The sequence below is a fragment of the Mustela erminea genome, chromosome 14 (assembly GCF_009829155.1).
Source record: "Mustela erminea isolate mMusErm1 chromosome 14, mMusErm1.Pri, whole genome shotgun sequence".
NCBI lineage: Eukaryota > Metazoa > Chordata > Mammalia > Carnivora > Mustelidae > Mustela > Mustela erminea.
Window position 1 is genome coordinate 65,275,263 of NC_045627.1, and position 18,332 is coordinate 65,293,594.

Consider the following 18,332-nt stretch of genomic DNA (forward strand, 5'->3'; position numbering starts at 1 on the left):
GGAAGTGACCGTAGGCGGAATGGTTGCCATGGAAGCGGCCGGTCGCGCGACTGGGCGGAGGGAAGATGGCGGTAACGGGCTGGTTGGAGAGTCTGCGGACCGCCGAGAAGACGGCGCTGCTGCAGGACGGTAACTCGAGGCCCCCCCACGAGATCCCTAGTCCTTTTCCCCAGGGTCCAGCCCTCCGCGTGGTCGTCTCCACGAAGGGCCTCCGAGCCTGGGACGGCCGAGCAGGAAGGGCTGAGGCTGCCAGACTAGGCCCAGTCCTGCATTGGCAGATGAGGAAACTGAGGCCCAGAGAGATGACGTGACGAGAACACGTGTCTCTGGACACCTCCTAGTTTCCTCTACACCACGTCGCCCCGCTCTGAGTTGTTACTAATAAATGTTAACTCCGTTCATACTCGTTATGTCATTTGCTCCCGACTGCTCTCCCAAGAGGCTGTCAGTTTTCCACCCCATTTTACAGAAGAGGAAACTGAAATTAAAGAGGGTTTTAGATGGGCCCTAGCCTCTCGTCCAGTCAGTGGTATTGTGTTGCTGAATGCAGCCTGGCGTCATGAAGAGGTGGGAGACCTGGGCTCTAGTTACTACTCTGCCATTAAGTACAGTGGCCTCTTTACTTGCTTGGGCCTTATTTTTCTCATCTGTAAAATGAGCTGGAAGGGCTACCTCTGATATCCTTTCCAGCTGTAATGTGTTTGTATGAGAACTTCTAAATGTTCTCTGGGGTGTGTAGGGAAAACAGCAAGGGTCCCAGCGCTGTGCCTGGAAAAAGGTGGACATAGAGGTAAGGAGTCCTGATTTTGTCTCCCCCTAGGATTGGCGGATGTAGGACCCCCAGGGCTGCAGCGGTCCTTTGCTGGACCTGCTTGGCAGCCAGATGAATTAGGTCTAAACTCCTGTAGCTTGTGGGAGACCAGCTGGAGGCACACATCTGCAGGCAGAAGCCAATCAGGGAAGCATGGAAATTAAAATCACCTGCTCTTTTGCTCATGCACGTAGCATTTAGGGAGGCTTTTGCTATGTGCCAAGCTCTATACCAGAGCAGAGGGGGAAGAATCGATATGTAAATAAGGAAGAATGGATGTTAAGTAGAGGTTGGAATCTTCTATAAAGTGTATGAGAGCGCGAAGGTGGGAGTCGTCGGCTCTTTGAAAGAAGACCTCACAGAAGAGGTGATGTTTATGGGTCCTAAAGAATTCATCTGTGTTCGCTAAGTGTAAAAGAGGGAATGACTCATGCGTAAGGAAAGGTATGGATTTGCGAAAGCGTATGGCTGATTACTAGGGGAATAACAAAACATTTAGTGAGGCATAAGCGTCCCCCCAGTCATAACAACACCCCCCCCCCCATGCACACACTGTGTGAGGTACTAGGTGCTAGGATGCAAGGGTGAATAAAAGTTCTCTTTTCTCAAGGAGCAGTGAGGAGAAATGGTGGGAAACGAAGAGGGATTTTGGATAAATTGGGGTATGTTTTGATCTCCTATGCAAAGCTAAAGATTTTGGACATTATCTCATAAGACTGTGGTTTCTGGTTTTATTGTAAAAAATAGATAACGTAGAATTTACCATTCTAACCGTGTTCTGTGGCATGAAGTATAGTCACATTGTTGGGCAACCTTCACCGCCATCTGTCTCCAGCACTTCCTCCTCTTCTTCAGCTGAAACTCTGTACCTCTTAAACCCTGACTCCCCTGGTCCCAGCCTCCGGCAACTAACATTCTGTTTTCTGTCTTTATGAATTTGATGACGCCAGGAAACGTAATCACAAAAGTGGAGTTACACGATATTTGTCCATTTGTGACTGGCTTGTTTCACTTGCCGTCCACTTTTTTCGCTTCAGTGTCCATCTATGTTGTTGCCTGTCTCAAGGCTAAATAGCATTCTGGTGTTCACACGCACACACCACGTTGTGTTTAACATTCATCTGTTGCTGGACACGGGTTGCTTCCACTTGTATAGCTATTGTAAATAATCCTGCTGTGAATACGGGGGCGCAGATATTGGAGTCCCTGCTTTCACTTCCTTTGGTCACTGGATGGTACCTCAATAAATATTTCATCGTCTAGGATTTTGCCAGGTTTTTTTGTTAGTAACATCACAAAACAATGTTTTTGATCCTTTTCCCCCAAACCAAATAATAATAATAAATAATAATAATGTTAAGTATATGGATACATTTTGTCAAACCTCTCCTATAGATTTACCCTCCTGATGGGTGTGTGGGTGTGGGGAGGATGTTACCTCCCTCCCATGAGAAAGCACTGCTATTGGTAATGAGAATCCAATACTCTTCAAATTTTTTTCAGAAAGAATTTATGCTTGTTGTGGAAATATGAAAAATAAGTAAAATCACTCATCAACTACCATCTAGAGATAATTATAATTTACATTTTTAAAAAGATGTTATTTATCGATTTGAGAGAGCACAAGCTGGGGGTACAGCAGAGGGAGAGGCAGAAGCAGGCACCCCTGGAGAGCAGAGAGCTTGATGAGGGCCTCAATCCCAGGTCCCTGGGATCATGACCTGAGACAAAGGCAGACACTTAACTGACTGAACCACCCAGGCGCCCCCCATTTTCTTTTCTTTTCTTTTCTTTTTTTTTTTAAGATTTTTTATTTAGTATTTTAGAGAATGAGAGAGAGGGAAAGAATGGGGGGGGAGGGGCAAAGGGAGAGAATCTCTGGCAGAGCCCAGCGCAGTGCTCGATCCCACAACCCCATGACCCTGAGGTCATGACCTGAGCCAGAAACAAGAATTGGATGCTCAACCGACTGAGCGACCTAGGCACCCCTATAATTTATGTTTTTATGCATAAACTTCCATATTTCTTCCATGTATATACACATACATATATTTTCTTACCAAAGTATGCTAATATACTTTAAATTGTTTATTAGCCACATATATACACATACATATATACCTGTAGAGTAAATATGTTAGAATAAACTACAGCTATGGGGCACCTGGGTGGCTCAGTGGGTTAAGCCTCTGCCTTCGGCTCAGGTCATGATCTCAGGGTCCTGGGATCGAGTCCTACATCGGGCTCTCTGCTGAGCAGGGAGCCTGCTTCCCCCCTCTCTCTGCCTGCCTCTCTGCCTACTTGTGATCTCTCTCTGTGTCAAATAAGTGAATAAAATCTTAAAAAAAAATACAGATAATTATTATATAATCTTTGGGTAAAGGAGGGCATTTTCAGCACAACTCCTGGGTAATAGCCACAAAGGAAAAAATAGTTGACTATATAGAAATTATGCAGTTGTTTAGGAAAACCCGCTTTAAACAAAGTTAAAAGGCAATTGAAACAATATTTGCAACATACATGACACATGGTTAATATCATTAAAGTCAGTCAGATGAGTAAGAAAAAGATAAATGCCCAAATACGCTAAGGTCTAAACATAATAATTCACTAGAAACATGACCAATAAACCTTTGGAACAGTGTTCAGGCTTACAGATATTTAAAGCTATGCACATTAACCTCGTTTGGTTATTAGAGCATGGATTTTGGCCTCAGATGAGCTGAAATCTCGGTCTTTCATTTCATAGCTTTTTTTTTTTTTTTAAGATTTTATTTATTTATTTGACAGAGAGAGAGGAGGAAGCAGGCTTCCTGCTGGGGCTCGATCCCAGGACCCTGAGATCATGACCTGAGCCGAAGGCAGCGGCTTTAACCTATTGAGCCACGCAGGTGCCCCTCATTTCATAGCTTTATGAGCTTGGATAAGTTACATGAACTTTAAGTCTCGATTTTCCTCATCTGTGAAATATAGATAATGGGGGCACATAGGATTATTTTGAGAATTAAATGCAGTAAAACATGTGAAATGGCTGGCCAGTAGTAAGTACTACATCCTGCCTGGACTCCAGATGGACTCCGGAGGAGAAGGGGGTCAGGCCGGACACCTCTAACTACTCACAGGCAGCACCTTTAACTCCATTCCTACCAGGAAAACCCTGTCCGCCTCTGTTAGCCATCCAAATGATTTAAGGTGGTATAACCTAGGGGCACACTGAGAAGCCCTGCGAAGTTGGGAACGAGTTTCCCTGAATACAAACTAGGAATGACTCAAAGGAATTGTGTCCAGGGGAATGAATTAAATGGAAAAAAGGCTTGGTAGATCAGATATAGTTGCAAATTTTAGGTAGCGACTCCTTTAACTGCTCAAGGTCCTTGGAGCCCTTACTCATCAAGTTTAGTTTGGGTACCTGTCCCTGTTATTAGGCTCACTGAGGAACCTACGTATGTCAACTCACCCATTGGTAAAAATAGGGGAAATAACATAGTCGCTTTTAAAAAATGCTTATGATTATAATATACAGGTGGAAGAGTTGGGCTAGGAGACTCCCCTGGGTTCTTGCATTGTTTCAGTGAAAGTTGAATCAGTGTTCTTTCTTTCAGTTAATACTTAGCTGAGCTCCTAACGTGTGCCAGTCACTATGCTTGGTGTTAGGGAAACAGGCAAGCAGGATAAAACCCCTCCTATCTAATAGTGACAGGCAGTAATCAAAGAATCATACAAATGTAAATCGTAACTGAGGTAAACATGAAGAAAACATAAAAGGACTAACATTATGTGGCTGAGTGCTAGGAGTGGCGGAGAGATATGCAGAAGGCACAGCAATGGTGTGGCTAGAAGGAGTGCTTGGTCAGGAAACCCAGTTCAGTATCCCGAGTGCATAGGCTTGGTTTTAGGAACTGGGGAGACAAAGATAAATATGGCCCTGTTCCTGGAGAGAGGATGCTCTTTAACAAAAGTACCATACCGTGTGACAAATGCCCCACTAGGGATATGAATAAAGCACCAGGGTGGCCCACATAATAAGGAAGTGATGAATTTTGTCAGTTTGGCTAAAGACTTTCCAGTGGAGTGACATTTGAGCTGGATTTTGAAGGACAAGGAGTTCAACAGATGAGAAGTATGGAGCTTTGCTGGTAGAGGGAATAGCAGAGCGAAGGCGTGTTCAGAGAAAGCTGCAGAAAGGAAAGGCGTCCCAGGACATGTCTTAAACTAGTGGTGGGCAATGATTGGCAAAGAGTTCATGGGCAGCTCTGGGAGGGTTTCTCATGCCCAAGCCCAAGGCTGTTGGTGTTTCCCAGGTAGATCCCTTGATGTGCAAGGCACAACGTAAGAAGAGGCATGGGGGTAAGGCACTCTCTGCTTTGTGCGTAGGGAGAAGGAAGGTGCACTATTTGTTCCCAGATGGAAAGGAAATGGCCGAAGAATATGATGAGAAGACGGGCGATCTACTTGGTAAGTAACGGGGGCTTCCGCTGGGCCCACAGGAACGCCGGGGGTGACCTAAACCACAGGTAAGCGAATCTAGCCTGAGGCTCGAGGGAGAAACTGAGCACCAAAGGTGAAGCCAGGGGAGACTGAGGCCTTCAAGGCAAGATTGCTCCTGAGAATAATGTGAGGTCAGGGCTGGACACCAGGTGGAGTGTCTGCTTGACCCATAAACGCCACCTGACCCCCAGACCCATGAGAGCATAAGGAAGTCTTCCGTAGGAAAAGCATTGGGGAAGAACTGTATAGAGAAGGCAGAATTGGAAGTGAGCCTCTACTCCGGGGCTGAGCGAGTGGAGGGAAGGGCAGGCTTTCACTGCGCTTCCTTCCTTGCTTGTTTTCTGAAGCCACAGCAGCAGCAGGGCGGCAGCGACTGCAGGTACTGACCTGGCCTCAGAGGGCACACTGTTAAATCTGACCCTTGCCTTGGAAAGTATCTGAATCAAAGGGCGTCTGGAGTGGAAATTGGGATTTTGCAACGTTTTTGTTTTCATGCCTGCAGCTCTTTTCCTCTCAGACTACACTTATGAATAGGGGCTCCAGCCCAGATTTCTGGGAATTATTTGATTTGTCCATCCTCTGTGCCCAGGTATGCACATCAGCATTCACTGACTTCCCAGAGCTAGGTGGCTGCTGCTTTGACCCAGGGCCTGAGGCTGTCAGCGGTGGGAGTTGGTCTCTTTATTAAGTTCCACCTGAAATGCTAAATCCAATGATGGAATCATGGGTTGGGTTATTTTCTTGTCATTATTCTTGACTTTAATTTCTTGCTGGGCCTGATCGACAGGTAGTATTGGCAAGGGAATTTCTTTTTCCCTTTTTCTGACAGCTCATAAATGTCTAGAACCGACAACACGGATTACACTGGTTTGCATTTTCTTAGTCTACAGTCTTAAAATGTATGTCCTGCGCATGATCAGTTGCAGAGTGAAGTGTTGATCCCTCCTTATTATGAGCTGCTTGGGCTCCAGTCCCAATTGGTTTAGTCTGGTGCTATTAAAAATCTTGATGTGTTTAGCATATGACACTGATTTGGTGGAAACCAATACAGTAGTAATATCCTCACAATGCATTGTAATTTATAGCGCTCCCAGGGGGTGACAGGCTTGGAATGCCTAACAGGGGCGAGCTTATGAAAGCAGAGGTCACGTGGGCTAACCACCACCATTGCCAGGCCCGAGACTGGCTGCAGTTCCTCCCCGCAGCCCCCAGCACCACCTCTCTCCTCCACTCAGAGCAAACAACCCGCCTATAGCTGCTGTGGTCATAAAAACAAACAAATAACCCCCGGCCTCTTAGTTGTGCTTGAACATGAAATTAAAATGAGAAACAAGTTCTGGTACCTTCCTCCGTAGCATCCCACATTAACCTGTCACTTCTCTTGGCAGGTGGGGAATAGACAAGAGCCTTCAACTCCTTTTTTTTTTTTTCTTAAAAGCAGAAATGCAGATTGATAGGCAAACCCTGGCTAAAGTTTATCTAATAATAATACCATAACTTTTATTAGGCACCATGCTAAGTGCTTCGTTATGAGTTATCTCATCGAACCATCCTCATTACAGCCTGATGAGGTATGTACTCTTGTCTCCTTTTACAGTTAGGACAAAATGGAAACTCTAAGAGGTTCAGCACCTTGCTCAGAATTCCATAGCTGGTTAGTTTCTGAGTTAGGATTTAAGTCTGAGTCTGCGTGGTTAAGACCCCGTGCTTTAATGTACAACAACATACTATTGGTTGTTGAGAATATTTAATCCTGTTTCCTTATTAAATTTTGTTACCCCCAGAATGACTGAAGAAGGGGCTGGTGGGAGCAGGACAGAAGCTGGGCAGACAGGAACACCCCACCTAAACCACTGGATCCTTTGAACAGCTGGTCCTTACCCATCTCCAACCACTTCACCCTACCCCCACCAGCTGCCCTTGCAAAATTATTAATTTTTAAGTATAAACAGTCTCAGGGCCTGAACTAACTTGAGCTTGAGCACTCTATAAAGTAAAATACGGACACGGTTATTGTGGCCATAAATGGGAATTGTTTCCATTTCCCACCTAACTAACAAATGTGATAATTGGCTAAACTGGTTTTCTTTTCGAAAAACCCAGAACGTAATTAGCCGCTGGTGCATCTTGTGTAGGAGGGAGTTCTTCCAGTTGGTGTTAATAAGCAGAGTGGTGTCATATTTTTTTCAACCGTCTCAGGGCTATTCATTCCCACCCCACACAATGAGTGCTGTATGTAGTCATAGAGGGAAACCTGAAGGGCCCCAGAACAAGGATCGGAACATCAAACCAGCCCCCGAAGAACACAGCACGTCCAGGGGGGCAGAGGCTGAAGGGCAGGCCATCCCCCCGCGATTACATTTGGATTACCGCCTTAATCTGCTTTGGTATTTGACCGCCAGCCTCGCCACCCCGGCTGCATTTGGAGGACATTGAGCACTTTCATCCCCAAGCACTTCGCCGGCTTTATAAATGACCCACTCGATTCCCTTCAGCCTCCTCGGGGATGGGACGTGGCAGCTGTTTAATAGCCACAGAGCAATGTTGCAGTGTTTTAGGGCAGAAAAGAAGAGCCGTGCCTCCAGTTTGAGCGGCAGGGAGTGTTTAGGGAAGGGGAATGTAATTATCCGCATTGGAAGCAGGCCAAGGCTTGGAGCTTTGGGGAAAGAGGCCTTTAGGACCTCCACTTTCCAGCCCACCTGAAAGATGGGGCTTCCTTTCAGCAGTCTAGGACAGCAGTCTGCTTCCTGCTGATTTAGGAAAAAGCCCCCAGGCACTGCCTCCTTCATATATTCCCCATCAGACCCTTTAGGGTCATGGAGAGTCTCCTTTGCAAGGACTGACCCTGGCTCAGCGGGAAGACACGACAGCATCCCAGAGAGCAACCCTCCACACACCAGTTTGGGTTTAACATATAATCAAATCAGAGTGACAGCAGGTGGAAACAGTCCTCTGTTGCCGCAGGAACTGTCCTTGAGTTCAGGAACAAAGACAGGACAAGAAAGACAAGACGAAATGTGTATTTGCACGTGTGCATTCATGCCCTTATACGTGGGAAAAATAACAAGGACTTCACCAAAACCATTTATTGGATCTTATAATGGAATGAGTAGGGAGACTTTCTTCTACATTCTAGCAAAGAATTTAATCCCAAGGTGTTAAAAAAAAAAAAAAAAAGAAAGAAAGAAGAAAGAAAGCGGTGAAAGAGCCAGAAGGCCGGCCTCCAGTTAAGTGAGGTATTACACGAATAGATTTGGATATACTCCCGGTCACAGTCCATTCACTTAAGAGAGTAGAAGTATTTGTGGGAGGGGAAAAAAAAAAAAAAAGTTGCCTATAAAGCATATTTCCAAGTTTTACTCTTCCTTATTAATTTTCATTATAAACTTGGAAATGTGTTTCTAGGGAGAATTTTTGGCCCTAAGACGTAATAAAATCACACTGCAGAATGCAGCAGACCTTATAAATGCACATATTCAAGGGAAAATTCTAATTTTACAGCACACTTTTGTGTTCAGCTCGCATGCCTTACTCGGATCAGGGAGGGCGTTTGGGTTTGGCACAGTGGCTCCAAAGGTCTTGAAGAAACCCATCCTGAGACTCTGACTCCAGGTCTCACCCACCCCAGCCCAGAGAGGGGAGTGGGCTGGAGCAGCTGTGACACAACACTGGGCACTCTCTGACCTATTAGCTTCTTACTACGGTGTCAGGAGGGCTGCTGGCGTTTGGCGCAGTTAGGCTGCCCCCCCCCCCCAAGGACAGCAGCGCTGCAGGATGAAAGAGGAGCCCAGGGGTTCCAGCTCTGGGTGCGGGGAGGGGGAGCTCCCCTGCTGTGATGGCTGCACCCAGAAGACATGAATGTCTTGGGGTTCCCAGAATCCTGGCAGGGGTCCTCAGGTAATATCCACGGAACTAGTTGTTTCCTCTTAAAATTTCCATACAGAATGGACCTTACTTGGGGGAGAAAAAAAAAATCTTATGTAAACATATGGGTTGTAAACCGAGGTAAAATGGAAACAATTGTGTGCATTATAAAAGGATGATCCTGTTCTGCAAGAAAAATTCCCATGGTGTATAAATAACGCATTCGAAATCCGGTGTGTGCCCAACGTTTCATTTAAATACAATTCTGGGGCTGTTGTTTTAAGCCGGTATACCTAAAATGAGCGAATTTCTGTATTTGGACTTTCTAAATCATGAGACCAATCTGCCTGTCAGGTTTCATCTTATTTTCCCTTGGCACATTTATAGAGGGAAACAAATGCATCTCAGTTCATACTTGTTGGGATCCAAATGTTCCCCGTTACCAGGAGCTCCCCTGTTCCTAACCAGCACATTTCTCCCTTGCTTGGAATCACGCCTGGAAGATTCTTAACTCCACTTGGCTCCCTTCAGAGCTTTGGTCAATCTCTTTTGTTTGGGCACCTATGGTACGGGCTTTCCAGATTACCCAGTATCGAAATGCTCTGCTGGGCTTTGAGCTTTCGGCAGCTGTGAGGTCTTGCTCACTTGGACAGAGGTGGTATAAAGGCCCACCATGGCCACTTCTCTCCCCTTCCAGTCATCTAATGTGGCGTCAGTGATTCAGCAGGAAGAGCAGAGTCCCTTCCTTTCCGGTAATCCTATTGCTTCCTTCTCTCCTCAGTGAGAAAGTGGCGTGTGAAAAGTGCCTTGGGAGCCTTGGGCCAGTGGCAGACGGAGGTGGGAGAGCCAGCACTCCCGGGAGCAGGCAGCTTGGGGCCTGAATTCATCAAGGAAAACAATGCCAATGTATGTCTCTCCGTTAGGTCAAGTCGGGGAGGTGGGAGTGGGCCGCTGGCCCTGGAGGGCATATACCATGTCTTAGTCACCCCCTTGTCTCCCGAGTGCCCACCTGCGTGCCACACTCTGTGTGGACACAGAGTTCTGAAAGGGTTTGCTCGAATGAATACCCAAAGGGTTTGCGCTTGGTCATCCTGGGACAAGGGCTCCAGGCCCGGAATGTCCCAGCAGTAGCAGCATCCGGGGAGCTGTGGGAAGAGATGAGGGTCTCCTCCTGTTGTGTGCCCCAGGCAGAGCTTTGCAGAGCAGGGGGCCATCCCTTGTTCGCTCTCACCAAGAACAGTCCCTAAGTTGTTTTTGCCTTCTGCAGCCCATCTTTATGCGCAAGGACACCAAGATGAGTTTCCAGTGGCGGATTCGAAACCTCCCCTACCCTAAGGACGTCTACAGTGTCTGTGTGGACCAGACGGAGCGCTGCATCATCGTCCGAACAACCAACAAAAAGTAAGTGGCATGACAGGCACCTGCGGACCTGTGTGTGAGCACGATGGGTGGGACTTGCCCTGGTAGGGGGTGCTGAGACTGCTCCCCACCCCGGAGGGCAGAGGGCTGCACTAAAGTCGAGAGAGCGCTGAAAGCTGGAGGGCTTCTTTTCCTGAGGCCCAGCTTGAATAATGTAATCAGCTCCCTTGGGTGGGGAAATCAGATGAGGAATGTCTGGTCCAGTAACTGGCGCATATTGGGGTTCACCAGGCATTTGTTGAATAATGAGGGGATGAGGAATCACCTGGCCGTTAACTTGTGATCTTAGGTGGCTCTGCTGTAAGATTATTATTATTTTTTAAAAGATTTTATTTATTTATTTGACAGACAGAGATCACAAGTTTGCAGAGAGGCAGGCAGAGAGAGAGGGGGAAGCAGGCTCCCCGCAGAGCAGAAAGCCCGATGTGGGGCTCGATCCCAGGACTCTAGGATTATGACCTGAGCTGAAGGCAGAGGCTTTAACCCACTGAGCCACCCAGGTGCCCCTGCTGTAAGATTATTATTACCTTGACCCCTGGCTGGATCCAGTCCGTGATGAACTTGCCTGGTGACATCACTGTCGGGGCTGTCAGGGAGCGTGGCCTAGAGGGCACACCCAGCTGAGCAGTGGGAGGACTGTCAAGTACCTGTCTAGGGCAGCCAGCCTTACCCTGCTCTCCGCTGAGGGGCAGTAGGCAGGGGCTTCGGCCTCCTGGAAGTCTCTTGCGTTCTGTTTCCGAAGGGGTGCCTAACTTCCCTTTATTTCTCTCCTGATGTTGTGCTGGGGGCAGGCAAGGGGTGGGTCAGGCAAAATGTAGGGTCGAGGGGACAGAGGTGGCTAAGGAGATCTGATCCAGGCAGGGCTGTTTCTGGGCTGACCATCTGGGAAATGTGTTGATCCTATGCAGATTTCCAGAGCTGTGACTGATTACAGGAGAAGAACCCTGTTAGTGAGCTGGTCTTGACCTGGGCCTGGGGGACTGAAGCGTAGGACTAACTCCCATGACATACAGTTGAGGTATTAAAATGGAAGGTTTTCTGAGTGACTGGTCCACACACTAAAGCCACCCAGCGTGCCTTGTGGGTGCCGAGCTTGGGCTACAGGTGGTGCCATCCATCTGCTTGTTTACCTGAGGGTCAGGAGGGCCCAGCTCCTGTCCGGCTCCCCTTCCGGCTTCCATGGGTCTGTGAGGCCTCCAAGAAAGTGGCACAGCTCCCAGGCTCCCCGGCACATCCTTGGGTTCTGCCCTCTGCTTAGGACCCCCGTCCCCTCTCACTCTGGCAGGGTTCAGGGGATGGGGAAGGGGTGGAGATGAATGAATTAATTTCAAGATTATTGCTCTTCACGCAGCCAGCAGCCCCCGCAGTGGGCCTTGTCTGTAAATACGAAGTCATAATAATAAGGGCTTGCGTTTATAAAGCACTTTGAAGCCCTCAGATAAAAGGCAGTTTATTCCCGTTATTGTTCTCATCATTAATGGGAGTCAGGGCCTAAAGTGGAATTTAGCAATTTCAGACAACAGAGAAATTGCCTTTAGGAAAACAAACTCTGTGCTTCAGCAAGCATTCCCCTGCGTAAGAGGCCCTGGGTCCAAACTGGGAACAAAAGTGCTTCTGATAGCACTTGAATCTGCAGCCTAGCAGTTTGTGGAGCTGGCTGCTGCCTCCCTTTCGTCCCCCAGAGGTCACTGTCGAATACAGATACGAGGCAGAAATGTGATTACTGGGGAGTGAGAGGAGAGAGTCTAGCTAGCTCACCAAAAATTTCATCTGCGGGCAGATCCTTGGGGTCCCATCTGCTGCACGTACCCAGCTGTAGGCGGCGCTGTTGGCCAGGAGCAACATGGCCGGACGCCCACTCCTGCGCTCAAGGCAGGGGGAAACATTTTTGAACTGATGGGCGAGGCCAGGTGGGATGGGAGTAAAGACCCTGGAAGGGGCAGGGCCGGGGCTGGATCCCCACAGAGAGGAGGGCTGTATGTGCGTGCCGCCTTGGAGCCCGCACGGAGCCTCTGGTCCTGTGGCCCTGCCTGGCTTAGCCCAGCCTTCCTCAGGTCCCTCTGCCCAGAGGTAGGAGAGAAGGGCCGCTAAACCTTTAACCAGCTTTCTTGAGCAGACTGGCATTTTCATCTCCTACCAGTGGCAGTAATGCGTCTTACACCTTTACTGCCACTAATGTAATGACTCAGTGGTTACTCTTCTAAGCAGGATACTCCCGTTTTTTCAGGATCCGTTAAAACTCTGTTTTCTGATCATCACGCCATGCAGTGTTGGACAGGGTGCATATTTTCATCCTCGTGTCCTATCTTAACGATTCTGTAAATGTGTCTGTAAAGTCAGCGTGCTGAGCTGACTCGTGAAGGGAAACTTAGCGACAGTCTAGCCACCCCGGCATCTGTAGGACCTACACGGTGGCATCTCTGATTTGCCTTCTTCTGTTGCCTGCTGGTTCCGTGCCTGCCCGAGTTCTAATGTTCTGGAACGTGGTTACCAGTAAAAACCAACGTTCCTTTGTCCATACCGGCCTTGTCCCTGAAGGACTGGGTTGGCCACTTTCCTGGAAAAGGATTGATTCCAGTGTATCATGTCCTTGGCCTCCGGTTTTAGTGAGGGGATGAATCAGGGAAGAAAGGGAAGAACAGAAAGTACTTTTCCCAGTGTGGTTCTGCCTGCTCCTGGTAAGAGTGTCTGTGCAGAAAGAAGATTCTTAGCCTCAGCCTAGAGCTGGCAGCTGTTAAGTAGAATGGACCAGGGCACTGGATTGGGAAAAGGTTGGCTTAAATCTGTCCTCTGCCCCATACAAACTGTAGTATTTGGGGCGAGTTTTCCTCATGAATTAGAGGAGAACATTCAGACCTATCTCACAGAGTGTTTGGGCAATTTGATGAAATCATATGTACACAAACTTCCGGCCCAGCGGCCAGCCTGAAGCATGTCTTCAGCAATTCTTTGGAAATTGGAACTTGGCTGATTTGACATTGGTGACATTAGCATTGTGGGAGGTGTTAATAGGCATCACTAGAAGAAAAGGTTTCTGTGGTCAAATGAATTTAGGAAACTGGATAAAAACAAGTTTCTCTTTGGTAGGACATATGGCGGCCTTAGTACGTGAATGTGCGTTGTGAGTCCAGGAAGGGTTGCTGTAGGCAGGGATGACCGGCTTGCCTGGAGCTGTGATGTGTAAGAAAGAGGGTTTGCTGACTGCTTTTCTAAGGGCGGGACCGGCTCGAGGCTTCTCAGGACCAGTCTGGCTGAGCGTGTACCCGGCCCGTATGGCTCTAGCGGGCCTGCTTCTGCTTTCAGCCTCTCGATGACTCTCTCGAGAGGTCTGGCCTCTTGTCCCTTCTCAAGTCACTACAAAGGAGAATAGGTTGGGAAACGACTGGAAATTGGGAAGGGGATATAGCAGAGAGAGCGTTGTGGGGTACTATGGGTCATTTCCCAAACAGCCCAAGTGAAGGAGCCATTCTTTCCTCACAGTTTAGGGGAAGGTACAGAGTTGGCCTGTTCTGGTCCCTTTGACAAGTGACTTCAAGTTCATCTCGTTTGTCTAGTTTGGAGACGAAAGTTCATTCAGCTCCTTTATTGGAAGAAGGAATCCGGAGGAAGAAACTTGGGCCCAGAAGTGGAGGGGCCTGCTGGGGTTAGGGGCCAGGACTGGGAGTTGTCCTGACAGCCTTTGCTTTCCCGTGTCTTTTGAACACTTCTGACATTCCGAAAGGAAAGCCACTGTGTTGTGTGCCCAAAGGACCCACAGGCTGGCTGGATCCTAAGGGAGAGTCCCTCCCATGTCTGCCCCAACCTAGACCAGGGCTCTGTCACTTCGAGGAGAGGGTGTGGAGAGATGGGGGCTCAGGGGGTTTGGGAGATTAGTACTTATAACAGGGGCTTCTCTATGGATGGTTTTGTGACTCCAGCAAGATACCGGTCGGTTCCTCAGTTTTCTGTGAAAGAGGCTAGTAAGAGCAGCCAAAGAGCGGGTTGTTTGGAGGACTCGGTGTGTGTAGAGCAGTGCCTGGCCCAGGAAGCATAACAAACGTCAGCTGTCATTGTGTGGCCGAAACTGAGAGCAGTAATAGGTGGTGGGAACAGGGGGTGTCACAGGTCCGCTAAAAGCCCAGGAGCTGCTGCACTCTAAGGGTCTCGCTTTCAGCAGAAACACAAGATCTCCTCAAGCAGATCTTGTGTTTTTAAAGGAGGATCCCCTCCTTTAACACTGGGGATTTAAAAATGAAGAAGAAAGAAGGCCCTGTCTTCTTTCTTCTTCATCTTTAAATCCCCAGTTCACAGCTCAAGGCCTAGGGCACAGTTGATACCTAAAGACATGTTTGCTGTCTCCCTAGGGCTGCTCGAGCCGGAGCAGTCTGTGTTTTCCAGAAGCACAGTGGGTCCCTCTCTAGGCCAGGTACTGGTGAGTAAGTCAAGTGTGGTTCCTCTCAAGGCGAGCCCCAAGGCCAGGGGATGGGGGGGTGGTCTGCAGGGGGTGGGCTGCACCCTGAGTAGAGGAAGCAGATGTCCCGTACGCCCTTGAACATTGCCCAGCAGGAGCTTCTGAGGAAAGCTGTGTAACCTCATCCAGTAAACTAAATCCATTAGAATAGACTCAAGACAAAGCAGAACTTCCACCCGCACTCTGCCTCCAGCCCCCAGCCTCGTGGTGACAGGTGTGCGAGTGGGACTGGGCAGACACAAGCCATGCACAGCAGATTCCCTCTGAGGCCAAGCCCCAGGGTTTCTTTTTTCAGTCCCATTGGCCCAGCCTGGGGAATATGCTTTGCTGGTGCCCCTCTGAGGGTACACAGGCATGTCCCTGTCCCACCCTGGTGCACAAGCCAGGTAGGCAGAAAGGATGTCCCCATGCTCTGCTCGGTAAGGCCTTCCACGGGCCCTGCTGGTTCGGCTGGGCTGCGCGTGCCTGGGCTGCTTCTCTCCCAGTTCTGCTTCTTGTGTATATTTGCAAGGAAGATGTTAACACTTCCTAACAAGCCTTTGTGTTCATCTAATCTCTGCTGTTTAACCTTTGACTCCCCCCTATTATCAGTGTCTGCCACCTTTGCCGGCCAGCCCAAGGGCCCCAGGAAGAGCCCTCAGCCCAGGCTAGGAGGAGGATGAGGCAGCATTCCACCCGCTTTTGCAGGCAGATGGATCGCCTTTCCCTGGGGCAGAGCTTTGGGAAATAAAGCAAGCTTGTGGTGCCATTAGGATACCCCAGCCCCCACTCCTTTTGAACTGTCAGCCTTTAAGTAAACATTCTTCCCCTGCTGCTGGTCCCAGCACCTTGGCGGGAGCGGAGAACCTGGGAGGAGAGGGGCCCCGAGAACCTCCGCTAAACTCCCAGGGATTTGGGCAGGAGAGCAGGGCAGAAGTGCTGCATTGATGTCAACTCTCTGAGTCCCTGGGGCCCCGGGGCTTTTGAAGTGGACCCGCAGTAGCTGTCACCACCAGGACCAGGCCCCTCTGAAGTATTCAAAGCCCTGTCCTCTCCAGGCCCCTCACTTAAGTTGCTGCGTACCTGCCCGCGGTGTTTACCTTCCCAGCCCGCAGGCCCACGGTGGCCGCAGGGACACCAGGCCTGGGGGCAGGTCTGCTGGCCAGTGGGGGCCCAGGCTCCACTTCCACCAGGGAAGATGCCACACAGGCCTGCTGCTAGAGAGGAGGCGCTCTCGGTGACAGGCACCTGACCCGGGAGCAGGGAGCTGTGTCCTGGCTCCCCAGACAGCTGGCCGTGAAGCCGGCGAGACCTGTTACCTCTCTCTTCGGGAAAGGTCAGATTTCCTGTAAAACGAAGGCCAGTCGTATGCGTCATGGGCTAGGTGTTGCTCTCTGCATTTTTTGGGTTTTTACTAAAAAGGATCGTTAATCCCTGGACTGGCCCTTGCAGATGACAGGGACTGTGTATGAAAATGGGGGCTGGGGGCAGGGAGTCGGGGCCAGCAAAGTAGTCCAGAGATCCCGCTTGAGATCAGTCACACGGTTTGTCCTCCTAGATTTCTCCTTTTGGATGTACTTCCCTCTGTGGCCTACAAGTAGAGTCAGGCCCACGGGGCCTTCGGAGAAAGTTGCATGTAAATGGAACTTTCGGTTCCCAGCTCTGGGGAACAGTCCTTGATGGACTTATTCTGTCTCTTGTTAGCATGCATGTTCTCACGTTCTTGGGGTGCAGCAGAGACCTGGCCTGCCCGAACTGTACATGACGGAGGCGGCTTCTGCATGCCTTTGAGTGTCTGAACCTAAAGCACGAGTCACTCTAATCCTTGGTCTAATCAAGGAACCGTGAGGGGTCCTGCCGTTGGCCAAAATGTCTTTCATTCACATGGTTGTTCTCAGAGGTTTCCCCTCTTCCTCTTTGGCTTTGTGGAAAGTGTGGAAGAACTGTGTAGAAAATCGGTACCAGAGGGCCTGCTGCCCAGTTGTTGGGGACCACCTTGCGGGACGGGTCAGTGACCTCTTGGTGTTCCCACAGGTACTACAAGAAGTTCTCCATCCCCGACCTAGACCGGCACCGGCTTACCCCAGATGAGTCCGCGCTGAGCTTTGCTCATGCCAACTGCACCCTCATCATCTCTGTAAGATGAAGCCAGACATCTTGGCCACTGCATCTGGGAGAGGCCTCTCCTTTCCCTGCCCATTTCCCATCCCATGGGAGTCCCCAGTTCCAGCCCCAACCCCTGGCGTGTGCTTGCTAGACAAGAGGCATCCATCCCTCCGTCAGCAGGGGGAGCGCAGGGTGGGGCTCAGCTGATCTCAGAAGTCACAGCTGGAGGAGGACAGAGGATGACATGGAGAGGTGGAGATCGCAGGACTGGGACTCTGGTGGAGGCTCCTCCCCAGCCATGTGATCTTGAGCAAATCATTCAATCCTGTAGGCATCAATTTCCTCATTTTCAAATAATGGGATCAGAGGAGGCCACAAGTGTGTAAGTGGGGAGGGGAGATGTGACTGAATGACGCGCTCTTCCTGGTTCCGTCCACAGTACCGGAAGCCAAAGGAGGTCCTGGAGGCTGAGTCAGAGCTTCAGAAGGAGCTGAAGAAAGTGAAGACGGCCCACAGCAGTGACGGGGACTGTAAGACCCAGTAGCAGAGGATCCTTGAGCCTGCGCCTTGGGCAGTGTGGTGACCGGGCCTCAGGCAGCACAGCAGTGGGGGAGGCTCTTCAGACTTTGTGGCTTGGGCCTTTCTGGAACAGGGGTACGTCCTCTCTTCTAAGAGCTCTCCAGGCTCTGTGAGAACTGGGCCTTGGGGTGCTCCTAGCCCCCATACCATGGTCTGATCTCCCAAGTAAAGTCGTTCTGAGTCATTGCGGGGCGACTACCCTCTTATCCACCTCTCCACGCGCCTGTTGCCAGGGAGGGTGGTGGTGAGGATACTCCCTTCTGTCCTCAGGGGCCTTCAATGTCAAGCCTTTCACATAGAGGGAAGCATGGGGCTTTGATGGAGCAGAGTTGGGAGGGCCCTGAGCCTAACGCTGGGTGGGTGTCTTCCCCGTCCTGTTTGCATAACTTGAGGGATGCTAGGCTGGTGGAAACCCTGGGCTGTCTCTGCTGCAGAAGGGCCCAGATGAGCTCCCTATGGTAAGGGGAGCTAAGGTAAAGGAGAACTTTTTGAAATACAGAAACCTTGGAAACAGTCCAGGACATTAAGACATTGTGGGTGTGAAGGCAGGAGGAGGGTCGTATTGTTGCGAAGAGTGCATGTGTGTTCGAGGAGGCTGAAGGTTTCTGCAGATGGGGAGCAGCTTAGCTCCCCAAC

General features: G+C 49.6%; 1 protein-coding gene across 1 annotated transcript; it reads left to right on the top strand.

Annotated features, from left to right (window-relative positions):
• Positions 1-17,880, top strand: DPCD (deleted in primary ciliary dyskinesia homolog (mouse)). Its single transcript, XM_032313816.1, has 6 exons — positions 1-129; positions 5,186-5,266; positions 9,945-10,069; positions 10,431-10,564; positions 17,046-17,148; positions 17,557-17,880. The coding sequence occupies exons 1-6, from the start codon at positions 66-68 to the stop codon at positions 17,659-17,661; spliced, it is 612 nt and encodes a 203-aa protein (XP_032169707.1). The 5' UTR covers positions 1-65; the 3' UTR covers positions 17,662-17,880.
• The last annotated feature ends 452 nt before the right edge of the window (positions 17,881-18,332 follow it).

What these genes read in the sequence shown, in the direction of transcription:
- DPCD (XM_032313816.1), top strand. Translation starts at nt 66, where the DNA reads ATGGCGGTAACGGGCTGGTTGGAGAGTCTGCGGACCGCCGAGAAGACG. An exon ending in TCAAGGAAAACAATGCCAAT is followed by an intron (nt 10,070 to 10,430) that starts GTATGTCTCTCC and finishes TGCCTTCTGCAG; the next exon opens with CCCATCTTTATGCGCAAGGA. An exon ending in ACTGCACCCTCATCATCTCT is followed by an intron (nt 17,149 to 17,556) that starts GTAAGATGAAGC and finishes TTCCGTCCACAG; the next exon opens with TACCGGAAGCCAAAGGAGGT.